Here is a 21,081-nt window from a genome sequence, read left to right as displayed (position 1 = left end):
TATGAATCTTTGTAATACTTATAGTACTTTGGATGCTGACATGATCTTATGTCATAAAAATAAAACATCACTACAAAGATATAAAAATAAGTGTTCAAAGAAGCTGGATGCTATCTCTAAAGGCTCTTTTCTCCAGTACAGAGAATCCCACGGACACTTTTAAATTCATTGTGTGAAACAGGACATCATAGGGATGAGGCCAGGAGTAGGAGTAGGAAGAATCCTGGCAGGATTAATATGGGACTCAAACACCAATTTTGAAAGAAATTTAAGACTCATACACAATGCCACCTTCTGTACTTTAAGTACTATGGTGATGAGCTCCGTATCGATACATAGTCATATACTCCATGTAAGATAAAGCAGTCTAGGAAATGTTTTAGAATAACTCATCCAAGCACCCACAGGCTCTCAGATTGGATTCTTGCAAGTAAATACAATTCTTCCCATAGCGCTGACGTTCAGTAGTAGTGGGTGACTGTAACTAGGTGAGTGGAACCAAAACATCAAGCCGGGAAGGAAAATCATTCCTGGATTGCGCTGACCAAAGGCGTTTCCATGGACACGGAGAGGGCGGGACCTTGTTTTCTATTTCAACAGCGGCCCGCTGGGAGGAGCGGACCAGGCAACGGCACCGGACATTTTACAGGGTAGCTGAACGGCCGGCTGGGTGGGTGGAAGTTAAGGGTCACTGGGGTGAATTGGGGTTTGCGGGGAGGCCGGTCAGAGCGGCTGAGGCGCGGAGGCGGGGCCAGCGGAGCTCCGGGGGGCGGGGCCTCGGGCGGAAGGGGCGGGGCCAGCGGGCTAGCCTCCCCGAAGGGGCGGTGCTCACCCGCCGCCCGGGCACAGGTTCTCGCGTGAGGGGAGCGATCATGGCGGCGGACAAGGCGGGCGGTGAGTACGAAAAGGGCCCCGCGGACCCCGGCCTCTGGCTCTGTGTTCGGGGACTGACTCCTCCCCGCGCAGGGGTCCCCTCAAAGCCCCGCTGTGGGCCTGTCCCCCGGCCCAGCGGAGGGATATAACCACAGCCGCTTGCTTCGCCACGGCGGGGGCGGCGGCGGCGGCGTGGTGTTGTGTCCTTCCGCCGGTGGGGGGCGAAGTAGGGCGGGCAGCCCCTTCTCCTTGCGGGGCTGCTGCCCCCTCAGTCGCGGGGCGGAGCTTGGGCGCGTGAGGCGCGTTCCCGGCCGGGGCGGCTGGGTGCTGCCCCCTTACTCCCCGCCCCGGCTTCCGGGCTCCACGGGGGGCCTCGCGGGTGGGGCGGCTGTTGGGGTCACGCTACGTCTTGGCTCCTACGCTGGGGCGGGGGGCGCCTGGGCTCTGGCCGCCTAGGGGGCTCCCCAGTTGCCTGGCTCCCTCTGGGGTCGCCTGGTGCCCAGTCCGGGGGGGGGGCCCTGCCCCTGAGCGGTGGGTGCCTGGCGCTGGGGCTGGGGTGACGGGGCGGGACCCGACCCGGGGACGGGTGCCCGTCTCGGGGATGTCCTGCCTCCGGCAGCGCCCGGGATGAGATGCTGCATCCCGCCCTGCGGACAGGTTCCCCCGCACGGTGCTCGCTCGGAGCCCCCTGCACCAGGCACGCAGACCCCATGCTTGGAAGAATGGGATTTGATGACTCCGCCATCTCCACTTGCCTGACTACTGGTGTTGCTGCTCATACGCTATTGCGATGGTCCTCAACCTTTCCAGGCACTGTACCCCTTTCAGGAGTCTGATTTGTCTTGTGTAGCCCAAGTGTCACCTCACTTAAAAACTATGTGTTTTCAAAATCAGACATCAAAATACAACTGTGTCCTAGCACTCTGAAAAATTGCTTACATTCTTATTTTTACCATATCATTATGAAATAAATTGATTGGAATGTAAATATTGTACTTAACATTTCAGTGTGTAGTATATAGAGCAGTATAAACAAGTCATTGTATGAAACTTTAGTTTGCGCTGACTTTGCTAGTGCTTTTTATGTAGTCTGTAGTAAACCTAGGCAAATACCTAGATGAGTTGATACACCCCCAGAAGACCTCTGCTTACCCCCAAGGATATGTGTACCCCTGATTGAGAACCATTGCCCTCTGTTTAAAAAATTGTCTACAGTTTTTGATGCAGTGGTCTCCTACAGACCTGAATTCCCCAGGCTGGTTCCATGGAATGCAGAGAACCGTTAACTCAAAGTTTTACGAAGCATTTAAATAAATGTTTACTAAAAAAACCAAAAATCCTGAAAAACATTGAATGTCTGATTTTAATTCCCTAAATTAGGGAGTGCGGAGTTGGAAGACACTAAAAATGTATTGCTTTGTGAAAGTTTAGTGTGGCCTCAGATCGTGGACTTGTCCTCTGAAATTAAGTGGGCTCAGTCCTGGTCACAGTTTGAAGGGGAGACCAAGGACCATCTTCATCCCCACTTTAAAAAAAAAAAAAAGATGCTGCATGAAGTAATACTAGTAAAATGAATTTCTACCCTGCAGTGAGTAAATCAACCCCCATGTGCCCTGGCTCTGCCCCTCCCCACCAAAAAATTAAGGCCTGATTGACTGTTGCTGCTGCACTGGGCAGGCCCCCTAAATAATACCCATGGTTCACAAAGTCCAACTAGCTTTGTGGTTTCTTTGGCCCAGCAGGATGGGGCTCAGGCAGTGTGGAGGGGGAAATGGCCAAGGTTTTCTTATGCCCTGGTGACTCTGTGCTGCAATGGTCCATTAGACCCTGAGCAGCAAGAGCACAAGTTAAAACAATCCTCTGAGTATTGCCTTGTCCTGTATTCAGTGCTGAATTGGCCATCAGGAGCCTCTGAGAATGGGAGGGCAAGTTGCCTCTCTCACTGCACTGGTCCAGAGAGGAATTCCTCTGCATGTGTGCATTCTAACATAAAACAAAACAAAATCTTGTGTGTGGGGGATGATAGATGTGTACCAAATTGTGTCTTGTGCATGTGTACCTAGTTGTTTTGTGCATCTTTATAAGGATGTACACTCTTCTTAAATAACAGGAGAACTTAAGACTTACAAGAAAAAACTTTTAAAGTGAGGGACTTATTTTTGCCTTAATTGAGTTTCCTAGAAAGGAAAATGCTGCTCTATCAAACTGATCAAATACAAGTTAGTTATCATATTATCATAGCATACATACTATCATGTGCAATATTTGTCCACAACGGATGAAGTTATGAATAGGGCTGTTGAAAACATTTTCTTGATACAGTTTTTCAAAAGAAATTTGGGGTCTTGACTGAATGAAATTTTTAGTGAAAAAGTATTTGCTTTACTTTGAAAATGTTAATATTATTTTGAGAAACCGAATACTCAAAAACAAATGTTTTTATTCAAAATAGCACCGTAATGCCTCATGGGAGTTATAGTTCAGGTGCCTTATGTTCCCATTCTCCTCTAGGGACTGTGTTCACTGTCTGGACTACATCTCCTATGATGCACCATGGCCAGAGACTCTTGTAACGTACCCACTCCCCTCACCCAGAATGGAGAAAGTGGTGCATCATAGGACATGGAGCCCAACCCATAGATGAATATTGGGCTGGGCTCCACTGGAATATCGTGTCCAGTTTTGGGCACCGCATTTCAAGAAAGATGTGGAGAAATTGGAGAGGGTCCAGAGAAGAGCAACAGGAATGATTAAAGGTCTAGAGAACATGACCTATGAAGGAAGGCTGAAAGAATGGGGTTTGTTCAGTTTGGAAAAGAGAAGACTGAGAGGGGACATGATAGCAGTTTTCAGGTATCTAAAGGGTGTCATAAGGAGGAGGGAGAAAACTTGTTCATCTTAGCTAAGGATAGAACAAGAAGCAATGGGCTTAAACTGCAGCAAGGGAGGTTTAGGTTGGACATTAGGAAAAAGTTCCTAACTGTCAGGATGGTCAAACACTGGAATAAACTGCCTAGGGAGGGAGCGGAATCTCCATCTCTGGAGATATTTAAGAGTAGGTTAGATAAATGTCTATCAGGGATGGTCTAGACAGATTTGGTCCTGCCATGAGGGCAGGGGACTGGACTCGATGACCTCTCGAGGTCCCTTCCAGTCCTACAATCTATGAATCTATGAAAAGGGGAACATAAGGTACACAAACTGCAGCTTCAAAGTATGAGACATTGCAATGTCAATTTGAACTGAATCTTTGAACTGAATCATTTGAATGATGTTTCATTAAAAAGTCAAAAATTTTCCACAGAATACTTAGACAAAAATGAAAAATGTTTTTGTTGATATTTTCCACAGGGGGATAAACCTGTTTTTCAACCAGCTGTAGATATGAACAATAACTTCACTTAGAATTAAAATGCTGTTAGACTTGGCGTACAGTCTTTGACATTAAGCTTCCATTCTGCTAAAAGTACTAAGTCTTTTTTTAATCAAGATGCCCACACACAGAATTCATATACCAATTTTAATTAAGATATTCATTTTTTAAAATATAATGGAGAAGTTATGCATTGAGAGTCATACTTACACGATTTATTAGAAAACTGCACTGAATAGATTAATTTGAACTTTCATTGAAGGCTGCAAGTCTGACATTCTTGCTTTTCTACTTAAGTACTGGAAGGATCTTCAAGGTTATATGTTATGCTTAGGCAGTGGGGTTTTTTTTGGTTTTTTTTTTTAAAGCAAATATGTTAGCATCTGTCATAGTTTATTCCACACTATCCAAACCCATCTCTGCTAAGAGTCTTCCTTATTTTTTCTTTGAGAGGTGCTAGAGAGTAGTAATACACAATTGTTCTTCTACCTAAACAGCACACTCGTGGGCTTCCACAAGGGTATTTTGTATCTACTCTTGTGTTCAATGTGCATATGAAGCATGGTGTGCTTTGGTAGAGTCAGTAGGCAGATGACATTCAGCTCTGTCTCCATTGCACTGGATTTGAACTATGCAGTTGTCACAAATCCAGTGTCTGGCCACAGCTGGGGCTTGCAGAATTTACTGTTTGAGACTTAACTCAGATAACATATGAGTGATGTTTGTAGAATAAGGGAAACAATAGAAAAATCAGTGATGATGCTATCAGTTTCCTTGTATGAGGGAGAGTATGCGTGCTGGTTATTACTCAGATTCATGTCTTCAGTGTCTTTAAATCTCTGGATGTCCAGGTAGCAGTATTGTATATTAGTGTTTCCTCCATTGTGTGTGACAAGTACCTGAAATGTCTTAGGCAATCTAATATAGGATTGACCCTTCTCTTTATGTGATACCTAGATAGTTAAGGAAAGCTGAAGCAACCAACGCATGTTTACAAAGGAGTGGATGGTGGCAGGGTATGTCAGGGAGTATCCTGAACTTGTAACCTGATTTAGAAAGTGCTTGATAGAGAAAGGTAAGAAGGGCAAAGGGGATAAGGAAGAGCCAGAATTCAAGAATATTAAGAAAATGTTACAGAAAATATGTACAGTGTTTTAAAACAAACAAATAAATAAAATTCCATGTTTTACATTATTTGTTTCAAAGATAAAGCTCTTCCCAGTAGGAATCTTGCTCAGGCTTCACTAAACTTCTTGTTTAGGTCTTGTCTACATGCGCTGTCAAAGCCCACAAGAGTGGTGTGATTTGTAAACCATTCTAACATATTGTGCTGTAACTGCCCTTTGTGGTTCCTGCTTCAAACACGGCGACGTTAACACGAACTATATACTTGCTAGAACACTCCAGTTGGATCTACCTGGCGCAGTTAGATTGCAACATGTTAGTGTGTTTTACAAATAACATTCCTCTGGCACATTTTGCTTGCTGTATAGACAAGCCCTTAGTGTTTTGTACTATGCAGACCATCCAACTGCTCTTTTTCTATAATGTTACTATTTCATGATTACAGAGGCTTGTCCCTTAAAATACGCCACAATTTCAACTTTTATTTAAGTATCCTAACTGGTTTTAGTAGTGAAGACAAACTGTACAGAAATTTACTGGTAGATTATCTGTGATCCAGCCTTCCATAGAAAGTATTTAAAGCAACTGGGAAACTGATGCTTTTCTGGGATAACTAGTGTAACAATTGCTTGACCAGTTTTTCCTGTAATTGAAGAATAAACACTACTTTTGGACTGAGTCTCACATGTGCCCAATTCTACTGCAGATAAATTAAGAAAACAGGATTTTGTAATAGAAACTGGGACAGCCTTAACTAGTGTGTTGCTTGAGGTGATGCTATAATCAGTGTGTGGGAATGCTTATCCTGCTTAGCAACTGTTATTAAGAGTCATTATCCACAGCAGTTTTTTCAGTTCCGATATTAGAAAAATGAATGCATCGTATATGTGAACCCTGGTTCCATGGAAATGCAGATAATCCAACATTTTCATGCTGTGAAATGGTGTCCTGATGCTATACGCTTTTTTTTTTCACGATGGTGCAACCAATCCCTTGTCCTAAGACATTAAGGAAGCCTCAATTACTGCAGACAATGTGCATCGCAGAGAACTCTTACATGATGGAGCCACCAATCAGATTTGAGTCACCAACATTCTGAGGTTCTGTATTTTCAATTTAACACTTCTCAATTTACTGTTAACTGACTCTTTCACCAAATCAGGTGAATGTTTGCAGGGAATGGTGGCTTTCTGTGTCTTACTACAGGATTTAGGGTCTCCTGCAGCATGGGACCAGTTATGACAAGATTTAGTAATCTTATAAAGATTCTGGATTAGGACCTCTTCTACTTGCTTCATACACAGAAATAACTGGTTTTGTTGGAGATGGAGTCTGTTAACTCTCAAAGTATGAAGGTTTTGGAGAGTTGGGCTCCATTGGCTTTAGAGGATGAGCCACAGCTGCTGGACTATGTCAACAGAGTGGTCTAAGTTTGGGACAAGAGATCTTCTACTATTTCTGTGGGCAATGGGGACTTCTTTTGGCAGAGCAAAGAAGAGATGTGGCAGTGGATGCAAACTCATTCTGGTAAGAAACTATTGTCAGCAGTGGAGATTACAAATAGTTTGGACTTGGAGGAGACTGAGAAATTTAATAAAAACCAAGGTGAATGGGTAGTTGTACCATCAGTCCCATCAAAAGAATATGGCTGGAGTTTGAATTGTCAGCAATGGAAAGGAAGGGAGAAGCTGACACAAGGGCTGCCAAGTTCTCGGCTTGTTTTGCGTAGGCGAGTCTTCAGGGAAGCCAACATCTAACGTCATTCCAGAGGAAACTCGGTGCTGTTTAGAAATGCTAACAGATGCATTTAAGAACCCCTTGTATTCTGTACATGGCAAATGTCTAAGAGCTAAGTCTTTAGTAGTGCTTTTGTTACTACTTTGAAAAAGAAAAATATTACTTCCTCCAGAAAAGAGCTGAAACAATAAAACTAGGAGAAATGGATCAGGTTCCCAGAATGCTTCTGCGGAAGATAAATTGCAAAAAGTGAAGCTTAAAGAGTTGTCTCCTTCTTCAGTTCTGTACCAGCAGGTAAATTTTGGATGAGACTGAAAGCCTTTTGAGAGAAAACTTAAATAGCTGTCTAGCTAGCGAGTAAAAAACCAATAGCCATTTTTTTTTGTCAACATAGGTATCAGAAAGTTCCCGTCACTTATCAATGTTGGTGGTATAGCACACAGAATTCAAGGCTACCCACTTATGAGTGGAATGATTTATTGGAGAATTGGAAAAAGAGGGATGGTATGCTACATTCCTACTTACCAGAATGTTCCACAAAAGAGCCCATCTCTGAGGTACCTTTGTGCCCATCAAGTTGGCCCTCTTTCCAACGGAAGGTAGTTAAATGTATCAATTTGTAATAACTACTTCATAGGCAATTACTCTATTAACAAACAACTTCTTTAGGAGAAGAATTAATTTCTGTAAGTGTGTTTTAATTGACATGGTATGACAAGATTTGTCTGCAGCTTCCATTTTGTGAGCGTGGGTAAGAAACGGTACAGATGTTATTTAAAGCCTCCCCCTCCGCCCCCCAATTTATTAAATAAATTGTAGGGCCAGCTAAAGGATTTGTTAGATACCTACTTCTGGGTCTAAAATGAGAACTAAGAATAAAAAGCCCCAGATTTGGGTAGGTTATATGTTGGAATTCTGCTCAACCACTCTGTCACCTGTGTAATGGTTTTTCAACCAAGGTGGCTGTTCTAAAGAAATCAGAAGAAGACTATGCATAGTTCTCTTCGCTATGGACTCCCTTAAGGAAGTATGGATAAAACATGGCATCTTGAAATGTACGAAGGTGCGACTTGTAAAAATCCTAATTTTTCCCATAGCGATTTATAGCTGTGAATCATTGGGTGCTGATGAAGGCTCTTCAGTATCTACCTCCTGGATGGAAAAAAGGATAAATGCCTGTGTTAGAAATATTATTGGAGAGAAGTGGACCCTCATGTTGGAAATTAACAGACACAGATTTATATACTTTGGTCACATTAGAGATAGAAATAACCTTGAGAAAATTATAATAGAAGGAATGGTGGAGAGTCATCATAGTAGGGGATGACCAGCGAGGGAATGGATAGATGGTGTATGGCAGATCACTGGATGGCCAGTTGCCGAGTGCTCGAAGTTAGCAATGGATTGTGAAAATAGTCAGGCATGAATGAATGGATTTACTTGTTTCAGCTTTAAGGAGATGTGAGGGGGAGAGGGGGGAGTGAATTATTAAACTCATATCAGTTTCACTTAACTGAGGAATTTTCTGGGCTATAATTTCTAACAGTTGGTCTCAGCTCAATGGTTAACTTTTTATTTTTGAATATTTGGCTAAATCTATTTCTGAGTTAAGCAGCGGAGGGGGGTGAAAGGAACTTTGTATTTGACTATTTTGTATGTACTCTACTCATTTAACTAAATATATTGGGTGCAAATTTTGCATTGAGTTTCATAGATTGTAGGACTGGAAGGGACCTCGAGAGGTCATCGAGTCCAGTCCCCTGTCCTCATGGCAGGAGCAAATACTGTCTAGACCATCCCTGATAGACATTTATCTAACCTACTCTTAAATATCTCCAGAGATGGAGATTCCACAACCTCCCTAGGCAGTTTATTCCAGTGTTTAACCATCCTGACAGGAACTTTTTCCTAATGTCCAACCTAAACCTCCCATGCTGCAGTTTAAGCCCATTGCTTCTTGTTCTATCCTTAGAGGCTAAGATGAACAGGAGGGGGAAATAGTTAACTATTTTGAACAGTTAATAATGAAAGATGATTATTTTCACAGTTTCAAATAGGTATCTCTTAATGTGTTCCAAACTAGTTATACTGCACATGTATAGCAGATAGTAATTTGTGACATAAGTACTCTGGGGCAACTTGGTTCTTTTTATTCCCTAGTGTTGTGGAGGGCCACAGCATTGGATAGTTCCCTGCCCACAGTGCCCAACCATGAGATCTAAAGGAGGAATCAGAGCCATTAAGGGTACATCTATGCTGCAATTAAAAATCTGCGACTGGCCCATGCCAGCTGACTCTGGCTGGCAGGGCTCGGGCTGTAGGGCTATTTAATTCCAGTGTAGACTTTTGGGCTCGGGTTGGAGGCTGGGCTCTGGGACCCTACCTCATAGGTAGAACACAGTAGAGTTCTGTAGCAATCCTTATGTGTTCCAGTAACTGCTGAGCACCACCTGCAAAGTGCTGAGTGAGCCCAACTCCAGTTGAAGTCAATGTGAATTAAGGTAACTCAGTACCTTTCAGGAGCTCGGGTTATGCTTTGAAAATCTTGACATTAGATTAGTGTAACTTTTTTGTATTAATTGTTAATGTAAATATGGAATATTAAAAATTTGAAGGTACCTTTTTAGGCCTGAGTTGGCGTGCATTATAACTTATTTCCAGGTACGAAAGGAGATGTGTTGCTATCTTTTTGTCTTCAAGCTTAACCAATAAGTGGCTTACCAAGTGTCACTTCATTTCCTAATGTAAAATTTTCATTAACAAGACTTCTGAAGTGTAGATATCCATAGCTGCTGTTGCCTATTTATTTTTCTCATAATATGGGAATGGGCAATGGCAGATGCTTAAGATATGGCAATGATGAAATGATAGATCAGTGGTCTCCAACCTTTTCACACACAAGATCACTTTTTCAATTTAAGATCAACCCAGGATCTACCCTGCCACTTCCCTGAGGGATGGGACTTCGGGCTAAGCCTGGGACTGGGGATTAGGATGCAGGAGTGTGCAAGCTTTGGGAGGGAATTTGGGTGCAGGGGTCATATGGTCATACTGCACCTAATCTCATAGAATCCACTGGACACTTCATGAGTTTTACTTTTTATTAGTGTCATTTGTGGTTTATAGATCCAAAGTCCTTCAGGCATTGTCACAAATCAGTGTAACATGCTCATATGTGGGGTGTGCATTGGCTGAGCCTGGGGCAGGGGGTTAGGGTGCAGGAGTGAGGGGTGTGGGCTCTGGGAGGGAATTTGGGTGCAGGAGGATGCTCCAGGCTGGGGAAGAGGGTTGGGGTGCAGGATGGGGGGGGTGAGGTGCAGGCTGCGGCTGGGAGGCAATTACCACAGGCGGCTCCTGGTTGGCAGTGCAGTGAGCCTTGGGCAAGCTCCTTGCCTGCCCCTGCTGGCACATCTCTGTGGCCCATGGGTGGGAGGGGGGCAGCGGGTCTCCGTATGCTGCCTGTGCCCACAATTGCTGCCCCTGCAGCTCCCATTATCCAGTTCCTGGCCAATAGGAGCTGTGGGGACTGCTGGAGGTAGGGGCAGCACGTGGAGCCGCCTCTCCATCTTCCCCCCCCCCCCCCCCGAGGTCACAGAGATGTGCCAGCAGCCAGCCACTTCTGGGAGCGGCGTGGGGCCAGAAAAGGCAGGCAGCCTGCCAGACTCCTGCTGCACCGCTGGACTTTTAGAGGCCCGGAGATCACGATTGACTGGCAGAGGCTCCAGGATCGACCAGTCTATTGCAATGGTTGGGTTGGTGACCACTGTGATAGATGGTACTCTGTAATTTACAGATAAAAGCATAAGGTTACATAACTAAGGATAATTAGATCAATGTTTTAGTGTCTAGTGAGAGGAAGAAAACATTAGATTTATACAGTTCCCCATGCATAATAAAATGACAACAAAAAATAAATTAGAGTAAAACTGAAACAGCAAAACATGAGAAATAGGAAACACTTCAAGGGTGAAAAAACATAGTGGTTCATATCATTTTGTGGGTTTCAGGATTATATATGTGGTTTCTATGCAGTGTGCATCTTTTTAATATAATGCTGCTAGATAAACTTATTTCAGTAATATCCTAGTAATGGTTTTTGCCAGCTATTTTCTGTGAATATAAAAATCCCGTACTTTTAAGAGTGAAATCTAAAATGCATCCTTTTATGTATGAGTTTACAGCTCTTAGTTACTCAGTTTAAGATACACTGTAAAAATGAATCAGTTGTGATGTGATGTCTATACATTATAAGTAACTTAGCAAGGGAAGGTTATTGTTCCAATTTTCAGCAGAGGAATTCTAGCTTTCAAGGGTGAAATTTTCATTCCCAAGTTATTGTGCTATCAGTTCAGAGTTGATTTTAGCTTTTTACAGTGTTGCTATCATTGTTTAAGGTGCTTTGGGTATGAGTAAGAAGATCTTGAGGGAAAGGCATGGAATGTGTAATGGAAGAAATGGAGTTATGTTTATTAACCTTAGTTGCAAATATGATAACTAACGTATTCTATACTCTTCTGTTTATTTTTCAGATCAGGGAACTGAGAAACATGAAGGAACAGTTACTTCCTCTGGGATTACTGATCAGGAAAAGGAGCTGTCAAGTAGTGCATTACAAGCTTTTAATGTAAGAAAAGGCTTAAACTTTAAAACTTTCTGTTGAACTTATTTGATTATTTAAACGATCACCTGGTAACTAATTTGTTCCTTTTTTTTTTTTAAGAGTAATAGTAAATGTATCAACAACATAAATTCAGTTTAAATTAGTAGCAGACTTCATTATAATATAGTGACATGTCCACTTTGATTCATCTAAGATATCTGATATAATGTGAGAAGACACTATATTAGGGCTCTTGAATGTAGGGCAACCAGAAACATAACCAAATCTTTCTCTTGGTTCCCAGAGCTCAGTCACTATCAATGCTATGTGATTGGTGAGAATTGGGTAAAATAAGCATACAGCTATTTTGTGACAGTTCTGTCAACTGTGTGTGCACTCACTGAAGAAAAGTTTCCATAATTTTAGCTAGCTATCTGTGGACTCCAAAATATTTTAAAAAAGCGAAGTTCCTTTATCATTTTGGCTGTCCCGCTGAATATACCTTTTTTAGTAAGGTGACTTGAACACTACACAACATTTTAATGTACACATAAATGTCTTACACTTGGTAATTTGGTAACTGTGTTCAATACCTCTTCCAATACTTCCTGGAAGCTTTTGTTTGTATGTTTAGTAATGTAAAGACTCAGGCTGCAAGCTTTTAAATTCTATTTACCGCTTCATATTTCATTCATGTTTTGTATTCTGTAGCTTATGGCTGTTGGAGGTATGTTTCCTTTCGTTTTTCTTTGTAATTACTTTTTTCTACCTGGAATTTCATAACCAGTTTTCTTCTGCTACATATAGTTTATCCCAATCTTTTGAATTTGTTGTGTTGCTCATTTTAGATATCCATCCTCCTTTTCCATTTTATAGATCATATGCCAATATTGCTTATACATTGCTTATACAATATTGTTATATAAAGAGAACAAAATTGTCCTAATATAGGCTCTAGTGGCATTTTGATTACCACCCTCTCATTTCTCAAGTGATTCCACATCCTGTTGTCCTATCTTAGGTATCCTTAGCTTTTTTTTCCCTCTTTGGATAGTGGGAAAGAATTTTTTGAGCTAATTTAAAATTATTCAAACCAGTTTTGAATGACCTACTGCCACCTTTGTTATTGGTTCTAATATGGACCCAGCCCACTTTGCTTATCCACTCATGATATAATGTCTCTGTACCTAGAAGGCTTTTAACATATCATGTTCTAAGGAGGTGACAAAAGAAGACAGAACCACATCTACACGTCCAGTTGTCAGTATTGCTTAGTGTTAAGTTGCCCATAAGTAACCTTGTCAAATGTTTTTATTTCCCTTACTGGCAGAGCTCCCTGACAGGAGGATGCTGAGAGAGGAGCCCAGAGGTGCTCAGTGTAGTAGGATCAGCAGAAGGGAAAAGAGTAATATCTTGTGTAATATCTTGCTAAGAAGAGCTCAGGGAGACCCAAGAGAACAATGTTGGACTTGGAGTGCATGAAATGGTGGCAGAATAGGAAAGGAACCTGCAAGCCTGACAAGTTAGATAGGAAGTAGTCTCTGGATGAAGAGAGGAGAGGAACTTGAGGCCAGAGACGATTACCACTCCTGTATAGGACTTGAAAGTGGAACAAGAGGAGGAGGGATTGGGTTCCCCTACACCTCCTGCTGAAATTTGTGCTACCCAGGGGAGAGGGCAATTGACTATTGTGAAACCCTGCTGCCTAAGAAAGGAATTGCTTGAACCTGGGAGGCCAAAGATAGTTTTGCTGTGTCATAATAAACCAGACTCCAAGTGGAGACTTACTCGAAACACATGGGTATGTGCAAGTCAGAGGAGAAACTGAAGCCTTGATGACCAGTTGCTGGAATGCACCAACCCTGTTGCACATGCCCTCAAAGAAGTTGTAAAGTAGTTTATTTAAAGCTGGATTATTAAAGTTGGTAGACCTCAAACTTCACCTGCGTTATTTTTATATATATGTTTGCATAGGCTAAAACTTTTTAATATGTTCCCCACTCAGATGCCTCAGTGTTTTTTCCCCTCAGAGTTACAGCCTAATATTTTATAAACAACTCTACAATAACAAAAAAGTGTGCTCATAACTGGAGAGGGGATTGTGAAAATTCAGTAAAGAAAACAGGTTTTAGTTTCAAGATTCCATAGGGCTAATATAAACAAGGACGAATAAATGAGAAACTTCCCTTTCAAATAATTTTAGGATTCTTCCATTTCAACTCTCCTTTCACAGATTTCTTTCAATTTCTTTGAATCTTGTGCTCAATTTTTAGACTTGTTTCCCATATTAATCAGTCTCCCATTACAGCACATCTTTAGTTACACCTTTCGTTATGTTTTGTGTTTCAGCTCGGCAGGAAACAATTGTCTTTATAGGTGTGTGAAGAGTGGAAATACAACTTTATTCTATAAACTGGAAGAGAGTACTTTTATATTGAGTTACTAACATGTTGATTAAACCTTATTTTTTCCTAATGCATATTGTTGATGTGTGTGTGCCCACTTACAGGCTGGGAATTATGATGCTTGTCTCCAACATCTCAGCTGCTTGCAAGAAATAAACAAAGATGACTACAAAATAACTTTGAATACAGCTGTTGCAGAGTTCTGTAAAAGTAACCAGACTACAACTGACAACTTGAAACAAACACTTAATCAACTGAAGAATCAGGTAATGGAAGAATAGTGAGTAGCTTTTTGAATTCAAGTAGCATCTTCCTCTTACATCATGGTTGGGCCCTCTACTGGTTGAGGGAACAGGAAATCATTTGTGAAGTTATTAGAATAGTTTCTTGGTTATGAAAGTAGTTTTATTTTCTGTTTTTAATTTAATTATTTTTGTAAATGCTTCATTTATATCAATACTTATCATTAACACCACATAAGAGTTTATTAGCCTATAAGTAGCAGGTGAACTTTTTCTTTATCCTCATACATGGATCAGTCTATAGCTTTTAAGTATTGTTTCCAAATATTAGACACCCCTCCCCTTCCCCCCTCACCCCCACAGTGAATATAGGAAAGCTGAATAAAACAAATTTTTTTTTTGTAGGTTCATTCAGCTGTTGAAGAAATGGATGGCTTAGATGATGTTGAAAACAGCATGCTTTACTACAATCAAGCGGTTATTCTGTATCATCTGCGTCAATACACTGAAGCAATATCAGTTGGAGAGAAGCTTTACCAGTTTATAGAACCTTTTGGTATGTAGATAGGAAGGCAAAGTTATTTCTTATTTTTGTTCCCCTCTGGTTTAATGGCTGCAGACAGTTAAACTGTTTCTTGACCGAAAGCTTCTTGGTGATTGATTCTTCTGATTAAGTTACGTGTGTGTGTATTATATAAATATGAATGATGTACATTAGCAATTGATAGATACACAGTAGCTGAGATTTAGAAATAAATGTGCTGTATGTGTATATCAAGAGTAGCATGATTCAAACATGGGGGCTAGGTCTTAAGATAGCAGTAGAACATAAAAATAATATGTTGAATATAAAATGCATGTTAAGGGGTTGACTTCTTTCCGAAGATGCGCGTGCAAATGCCATGATTGTACATTCAGAATCATACATGTGAATGAACAAATGGGCAGTTAGGCATACAACTAGATATTTGTGTGTGGGCGCGCACAAATAATCTATGTGGGCACACAAGCTGTGAGGAATTGCGATAACCAAACATGCCAAACCCATGAAAAAAACACAGAAATTGGGCTTGTTTTTGGCTTAATTGGCTTGTGAGTTGCTTGTTGGCTAGTTTATGGCTCATAGCTTGTTGCTTTTCTTTTGATCGGCTCCCTGAAAGCAGGGGGAAGGGGGGTAGAGTGTCAGGGGTGCGCAGCAGGCCCATCGCAGTCCCAGACTGCACACTGTGGGGATCTAGTCACATAGAGTGTTGGGGGTTCTTAGGGATTGGCTTGTTTTGGCCTTGTTTTGAAATCGGATCATCTTGATTTTTGGCTTATTGTGAAAGTCGGGGTGCTTATTTACTGCTTGAAAGTTGGCAACTGTGGTGATAACTTATATGTAATTGTATGCACCCACCTTTGAAAATTAAGTCCCCCATAACTGTAAACAGTGGCCCTCTGTGTATGGGAATTGTTCTGTGCTTGTCTGATAAGGTTCATAAACCTTGCTGAAGTGTTAAGGTTGGTTGCTGGTGTGTGTGTGTGTGTGGCCAACTATCATACTGATGTATGATATCATACACGAACTTAGGGTTCAGTCTCAAAGACATCCATGCAGAGACACTTAGGCTTGTGTAGAGTCCTACTGACTTTGATGGGATTCCATGTAGCCATACAGGTCTGCCCACATTGATCCCTGTAGGGGATTGGTTCTCCAGTGCTTATCAGTTAGACCAACTTTCAAAATTAATTTTTTTTTAAGAGAAAATGTTTCTCAATTTTATATACTTTAATGTTGACAGGTCAACATTTTCAATGTTTGTAGGTTTGTTCGTCAGGATCAGCGTATGTAGTGCATCCAAATTAATTTTGGAGCACTTCATGACAGTGCTTTATGGCTAAGGTGGGGGTGTTTTCACAGTTGTGTGTTGGTGGGGGCTACATATTAAAACTATAATATTTCTTTCTCCTTTCTTTGTCTGATGTAGAAGAGAAGTTTGCCCAGGCTGTGTGCTTCCTGCTTGTAGACTTGTATCTACTAACTTACCAGGCTGAGAAAGCCTTGCATCTGCTTTCTGTTTTGGAAAAAATGATTTTTCAGGGAAACAATAACAAAAATGGAAAAAATAATGAGGTGAGTATGTTTCAGAGGACCTTATTAAAAAAACAACTACTCTTGGATGTATTCATGGCAATATGCTTTGGGCTAATCCAAAAATAATCAATAGCTTTTTCAAATAGTTTAAATTTTAAAAACTATGTTAGAATGGTTTTAATCTTAGACTGCCACTGGTCACTTTGGTAATTCTATTTAATTGCATGTGGCATGTATATATTCCCCTGTATCCCACTACAAACTGGGTCTACTACTGGCAAAGGATTGAGAGGTGTTTCCTATTGTCCGATTTTTTTTGCATTATTGGGACAGTTTTATAGTCTTTAGGGTCAAATATTTCCACTTTGTCTCCCTGGCTGACAGCTCCGAGCTGTAACCAAGAAGCTGTTGCTTTGGACTGCAGTTCCTTTGACCCTGAGCCAGGGAAGTAACTAGTAGGTCAGAGAGGAATTGCCTCTGCTTGTTGAGGTATCAGAGGAGTCCTTGAGTATATGAGACAGATATTCATGTGTCACTAGTTGGGGTGAAATCTGCTTTAGTTGGCACTGAAATTCTGCTATTAAGACGTAACTTTTTTTGAGTAAAAAGTGGATTGAGATTAGATAGGGATCTAACTGAATATAGAACATTTGTTTGATATGTTAAAGGAAACTAATCATGTCTATCTTTAGTGTACAGTAACTTTACTGAAGAGTCTGAAGGAGAATAGAAAGTCACTTGACATGAAAACCTAGTTTTCAGAAGCTAACGATGTATAGATAAAATGTCCTTGGCTTCCTTATGTGTTAGGTAGTTTTTTAGAATTCACTAAGTGCCAAAATAGAATGTGATGATATTAGCTATGACTGAGTTTTCTTTTTTGGACATTGATTTCCCCTCTGATATTAGACCTAAGAAGAATAAACCTGTACACTGGATTAAAGATGAAATCATATTTTCTCCTTTTAATTTGTGTTCAGATAGGTAATAACACAAATAAGGAGTCATCTAATCATAGAGCTGAAAGTGGAGCTTTAATAGAAGCTGCAAAATCTAAGATACATCAGGTAGGAAACTCTTTGGTGTCCAGAATTAGATATTTATATGCAATTTAAAATTGATGATGTTCTCAGTTATCTTTATTAAAAAGAGGTATTGCATGCTATGAATCTAGTTAATCTTTAAAAATCAGTTTAAAAGAAGTTTCGAATACTACACCTGCTCCTGAATTCCGTTGTCTATATGTAAAATACCCCCCCCAGCCCCCAACGTCTGTATTTTAATTTCTCCCCTGTTTCTGTAAGATCTGCATAAGTGAGGGAAGCTGACTAAAGAACAAAGGGGCAGAACTTCTAATGATGTTTGTTTGTTGTATCTCCATTTAAATCAATAGAGCTATGACAACTTGTACCACCGTGGAATTATGACAGTTTACACCAACTGAGGATCTGCCCCAGAGTACTATTGATATTTATTTTTCAGTTTTCTTTTTATGCATTTTTTCTCTGATCTTTCAATTAATGAAGTTACTTATCACAATAGTAACAAAAAATTGTATTGCAGAGATTTTTTTAAAGTTTAAGTTTTGGAACTTGTTACTCAACCATCATACTGAATCTCTTTTACAATCCATTTTACAGGATTCTGGAAGAATTATTTTGTTAGAAGCCTGTAATTGAATTTTGTCTTTATATTCTGAAGAGTAGTTTTATTTTTTAGACAGTTTTTAAAATAGTTTTTCTTAATGTATATAAGTACAATATTGTGTAGTAAACTTGGGCATGTTGCATTTTACAGATTACATCAAACTGCATAATTTACTAGTGTTTTAAAATTAAAATTATACTAATGAATTTTTTTAAATTTAACAGTATAAAGTGAGAGCCTATATCCAGATGAAATCTCTAAAAGCATGCAAAAGGGAGATTAAGTCCGTTATGAATACAGCTGGAAATGTAAGCTTTTTTTAAGCATATTCTGTTTGCAGTCTAGGTCAATTCTCTGTCCTAAAACTAAACTTGTTAACTTTATTTCTGTTTATAAAGTTTGAGACTCAGGGGAAATGTCTGAAATACACCTCTACCCTGATATAACGCTGTCCTCAGGAGCAAAAACTCTTACCACGTTATAGGTGAAACTGCATTATATTGAACTTGCTTTGATCCGCTGGAGTGCGCAGCCTCCGCCCAACCCCCCCAAGCATTGCTTTACTGCGTTATATCCGAATTAGTGTTATATCGGGGTAGAGGTGTAAAAAGAGCTTTAGCATTAGTCTTGTTTATAATTTACTTTTGTATAATTGCAACTCATTATTATGGAATTATTATTTGGATTGGCTGATTTATGTGCTCAGAAAAATCACGCTTAAGGTTTTTATTAATTTAAGATATAAAAGTTTAAAAAATAAGGCACTATATAAATAAACTCTAAAGCATAGATTATAATAACCTTAATCAAAGAGTAAGCAACTCCCAACAGCATGTATATTTCTCTAGAAAAGTTATGGAAGTCTAATCTCTAGTTTATTCACTGACTAGAATAAGTTTTCCTGTTCATTGATAGGACTAAACTACTCCATAGTTGGTCAATAAGAAAAATAATTTGGGGATACTAAAATCTTGCTTCAGTTGAAGCTTTTCAGATCCTTTCATTTTGCTGGAGGCAGTATGTCCAATATAGTTCACTTTTGCAGAGCTGGAAGAAGACACATTCTAGTGCATTCTTTCCATGTGAAGAAAATAAGAATGTTACAGAACAGTTTGTATCTGTGTGTTGTATTTTTCAATATTTTTTTTTAAGCAGTTACAAAAACATTTAGTTAGAAGTTCAGGTGAATTGTCATTGATAGCTATGTGAGTTCTAGGAAGAGGAAAAATATTAACTATACATCTGAGGAACAAGTTTTGCTGCATTAAAATAAACACTTCTGTTTTCAAATAGCAACAATAGTCAATAAACTGTGACTATTGCAGTTTAACACTAACGGTAGATCTCCTAAAGCAATTGATAAGTAATAATTTTTGTTTTCTTCACAGTCTGCTCCTTCTCTCTTTCTTAAGAGCAATTTTGAATATTTGAGGGGCAATTATCGGAAAGCAGTAAAACTGTTAAACAGCTCAAACATTGCTGAACATCCAGGATTCATGAAAACAGGTAAAAGAAAATATAAAACTCTGATTGTGCAACCACTTACCCATGTGCTTATCTTTACACACAAGTAGTCTCACTGAGTTCAGTTTTAAGACATTTTCTGGCACATAAAATCCTTTTTTTTTTAAATATTTTGTATGAACTTGGTTTTCCAGTGTTTTAATTCTCATTGAGTTCAGTAAGACTACTCACAAGTGTTCAAGTTCAGCACGTGTGTAAATGCTTGCAAGGCTGGGGCCTTAAATACAATGTGTGTGTTTGTTTGTTTTTGTTTTTTTTTAATCTTCCTTAACTCATTTTCCACATCCTTTTCCTCCCAGCCCTAAATGTTTTTGTGTCTGTTTAAAACAAAACAAAACTCTAATCCAGCCTAGCAGATATTTAGGAGTGCTGACACATGAAGAAGTGAGGTTTTTTGTTTTTTTCTTTCTTTTATGTGGGGGAAATGCCTATGTTTGGACCAATAGAAACTAGAAGTATAATGGAAGTTGAGTGTGAGGTTCTATGATGCGCCCAGGGGAGAAGTTATAGGAGAAGCGGTGCTAGCTGTAGGGTGAATTCAGAGTTTGCATGGAGTGTTGGGGTTGCCTCAAATCTTGTGGAGCTTAAACTACTTGTAAATATTTATATCTTCTTTCAAGTAAGATGGAAGGCATAAAAATGGTCTTTTAGCCAACATTGGTATCTTAAAACATTGGAAAACCCAGTTCATACAAATTTATAAAACTGGGTTTAATGCAAGAAAAGACCTTTCTGTGTTTTATAGTTTAAATAACACTGCTCTACAGCCAAAATACTTCTGAAATAAATGTAGTCAAACTTTACTAATTCTGCGTCACTGAGAACGAAAATGATGCTTAAAATTGTTGATTGGCTCTAGTTTTCAAGTTATGCTATTGGGTCAGTATATACGACCCTTGACTTGGGAATGGCGGAGGATAAGTGAGTTATAAAGGGAAGGGATCTCAATTTAAACCAGAAATGACTAAAATACATCTTTGACTGGATCTATGAATAAATCTATGACTGGGTTTGGACAGTACTTGCTTTTTAGGCAAAACAATGAATGATGCAATCTGAAGCTGGTATTGCGTCATACACGATATGAATTGCATCATGTTATTCCTAGAAATCATGGATGATGCAATCATAACGAAGCTTACATCACTCTGCTGAACAAATTGCCCTATATCAGCTCTAGAAATCATACAGTGTCGTGCTCTCTTATTTGTCAGTGTTTGATTTTGCAAAGGGACACACTTCTGTTTAGCCAAAGTGAGCAGAGATGCCTCGTACTTGTGTGAACAGTGCAGATAACTTCTGCTATGTTTGTGGTGAAGTGACTTTTGCATCACAAAAGCGCAGTATAACCACTATGGTTAAGAAAGCCTATCACCTTTATTTTGGCTGCAAAATTGGAGATCAGGACAAGAGGTGGGCCCCACACATATGCTGCAACACTTGTGCAACAAATCTTCGCCAGTGGTTGAACAGGAAAA

The 21,081-nt window shown here is 40.0% G+C and overlaps 1 protein-coding gene across 4 annotated transcripts in view; it reads left to right on the top strand.

Annotated features, from left to right (window-relative positions):
- The first annotated feature begins 789 nt into the window (after window positions 1-789).
- The window catches only part of CNOT10 (CCR4-NOT transcription complex subunit 10), a 60,107-nt gene continuing 39,815 nt past the window's right edge, over window positions 790-21,081 (top strand). For 2 of the 4 annotated variants that reach the window (XM_045005838.1, XM_045005836.1), the window contains exons 1-8: window positions 6,516-6,898; window positions 11,638-11,732; window positions 14,218-14,379; window positions 14,761-14,911; window positions 16,326-16,471; window positions 17,413-17,499; window positions 18,304-18,387; window positions 19,468-19,585. In XM_045005838.1, coding sequence (XP_044861773.1) covers window positions 6,871-6,898; window positions 11,638-11,732; window positions 14,218-14,379; window positions 14,761-14,911; window positions 16,326-16,471; window positions 17,413-17,499; window positions 18,304-18,387; window positions 19,468-19,585 — 871 coding nt within the window. In that variant the 5' untranslated portion in view covers window positions 6,516-6,870. Of the gene's footprint in view, window positions 895-6,514; window positions 6,899-11,637; window positions 11,733-14,217; window positions 14,380-14,760; window positions 14,912-16,325; window positions 16,472-17,412; window positions 17,500-18,303; window positions 18,388-19,467; window positions 19,586-21,081 lie in introns of those variants that run through there. The other 2 variants (XM_045005837.1, XM_045005839.1) reach the window with 2 other exon arrangements.

This window comes from Mauremys mutica, chromosome 2 (assembly GCF_020497125.1).
Source record: "Mauremys mutica isolate MM-2020 ecotype Southern chromosome 2, ASM2049712v1, whole genome shotgun sequence".
Classification (NCBI taxonomy): Eukaryota; Metazoa; Chordata; order Testudines; family Geoemydidae; genus Mauremys; species Mauremys mutica.
The sequence above is the reverse complement of the archived record's forward strand: the minus strand, read 5'-3'. Positions and strand labels throughout refer to the sequence as shown.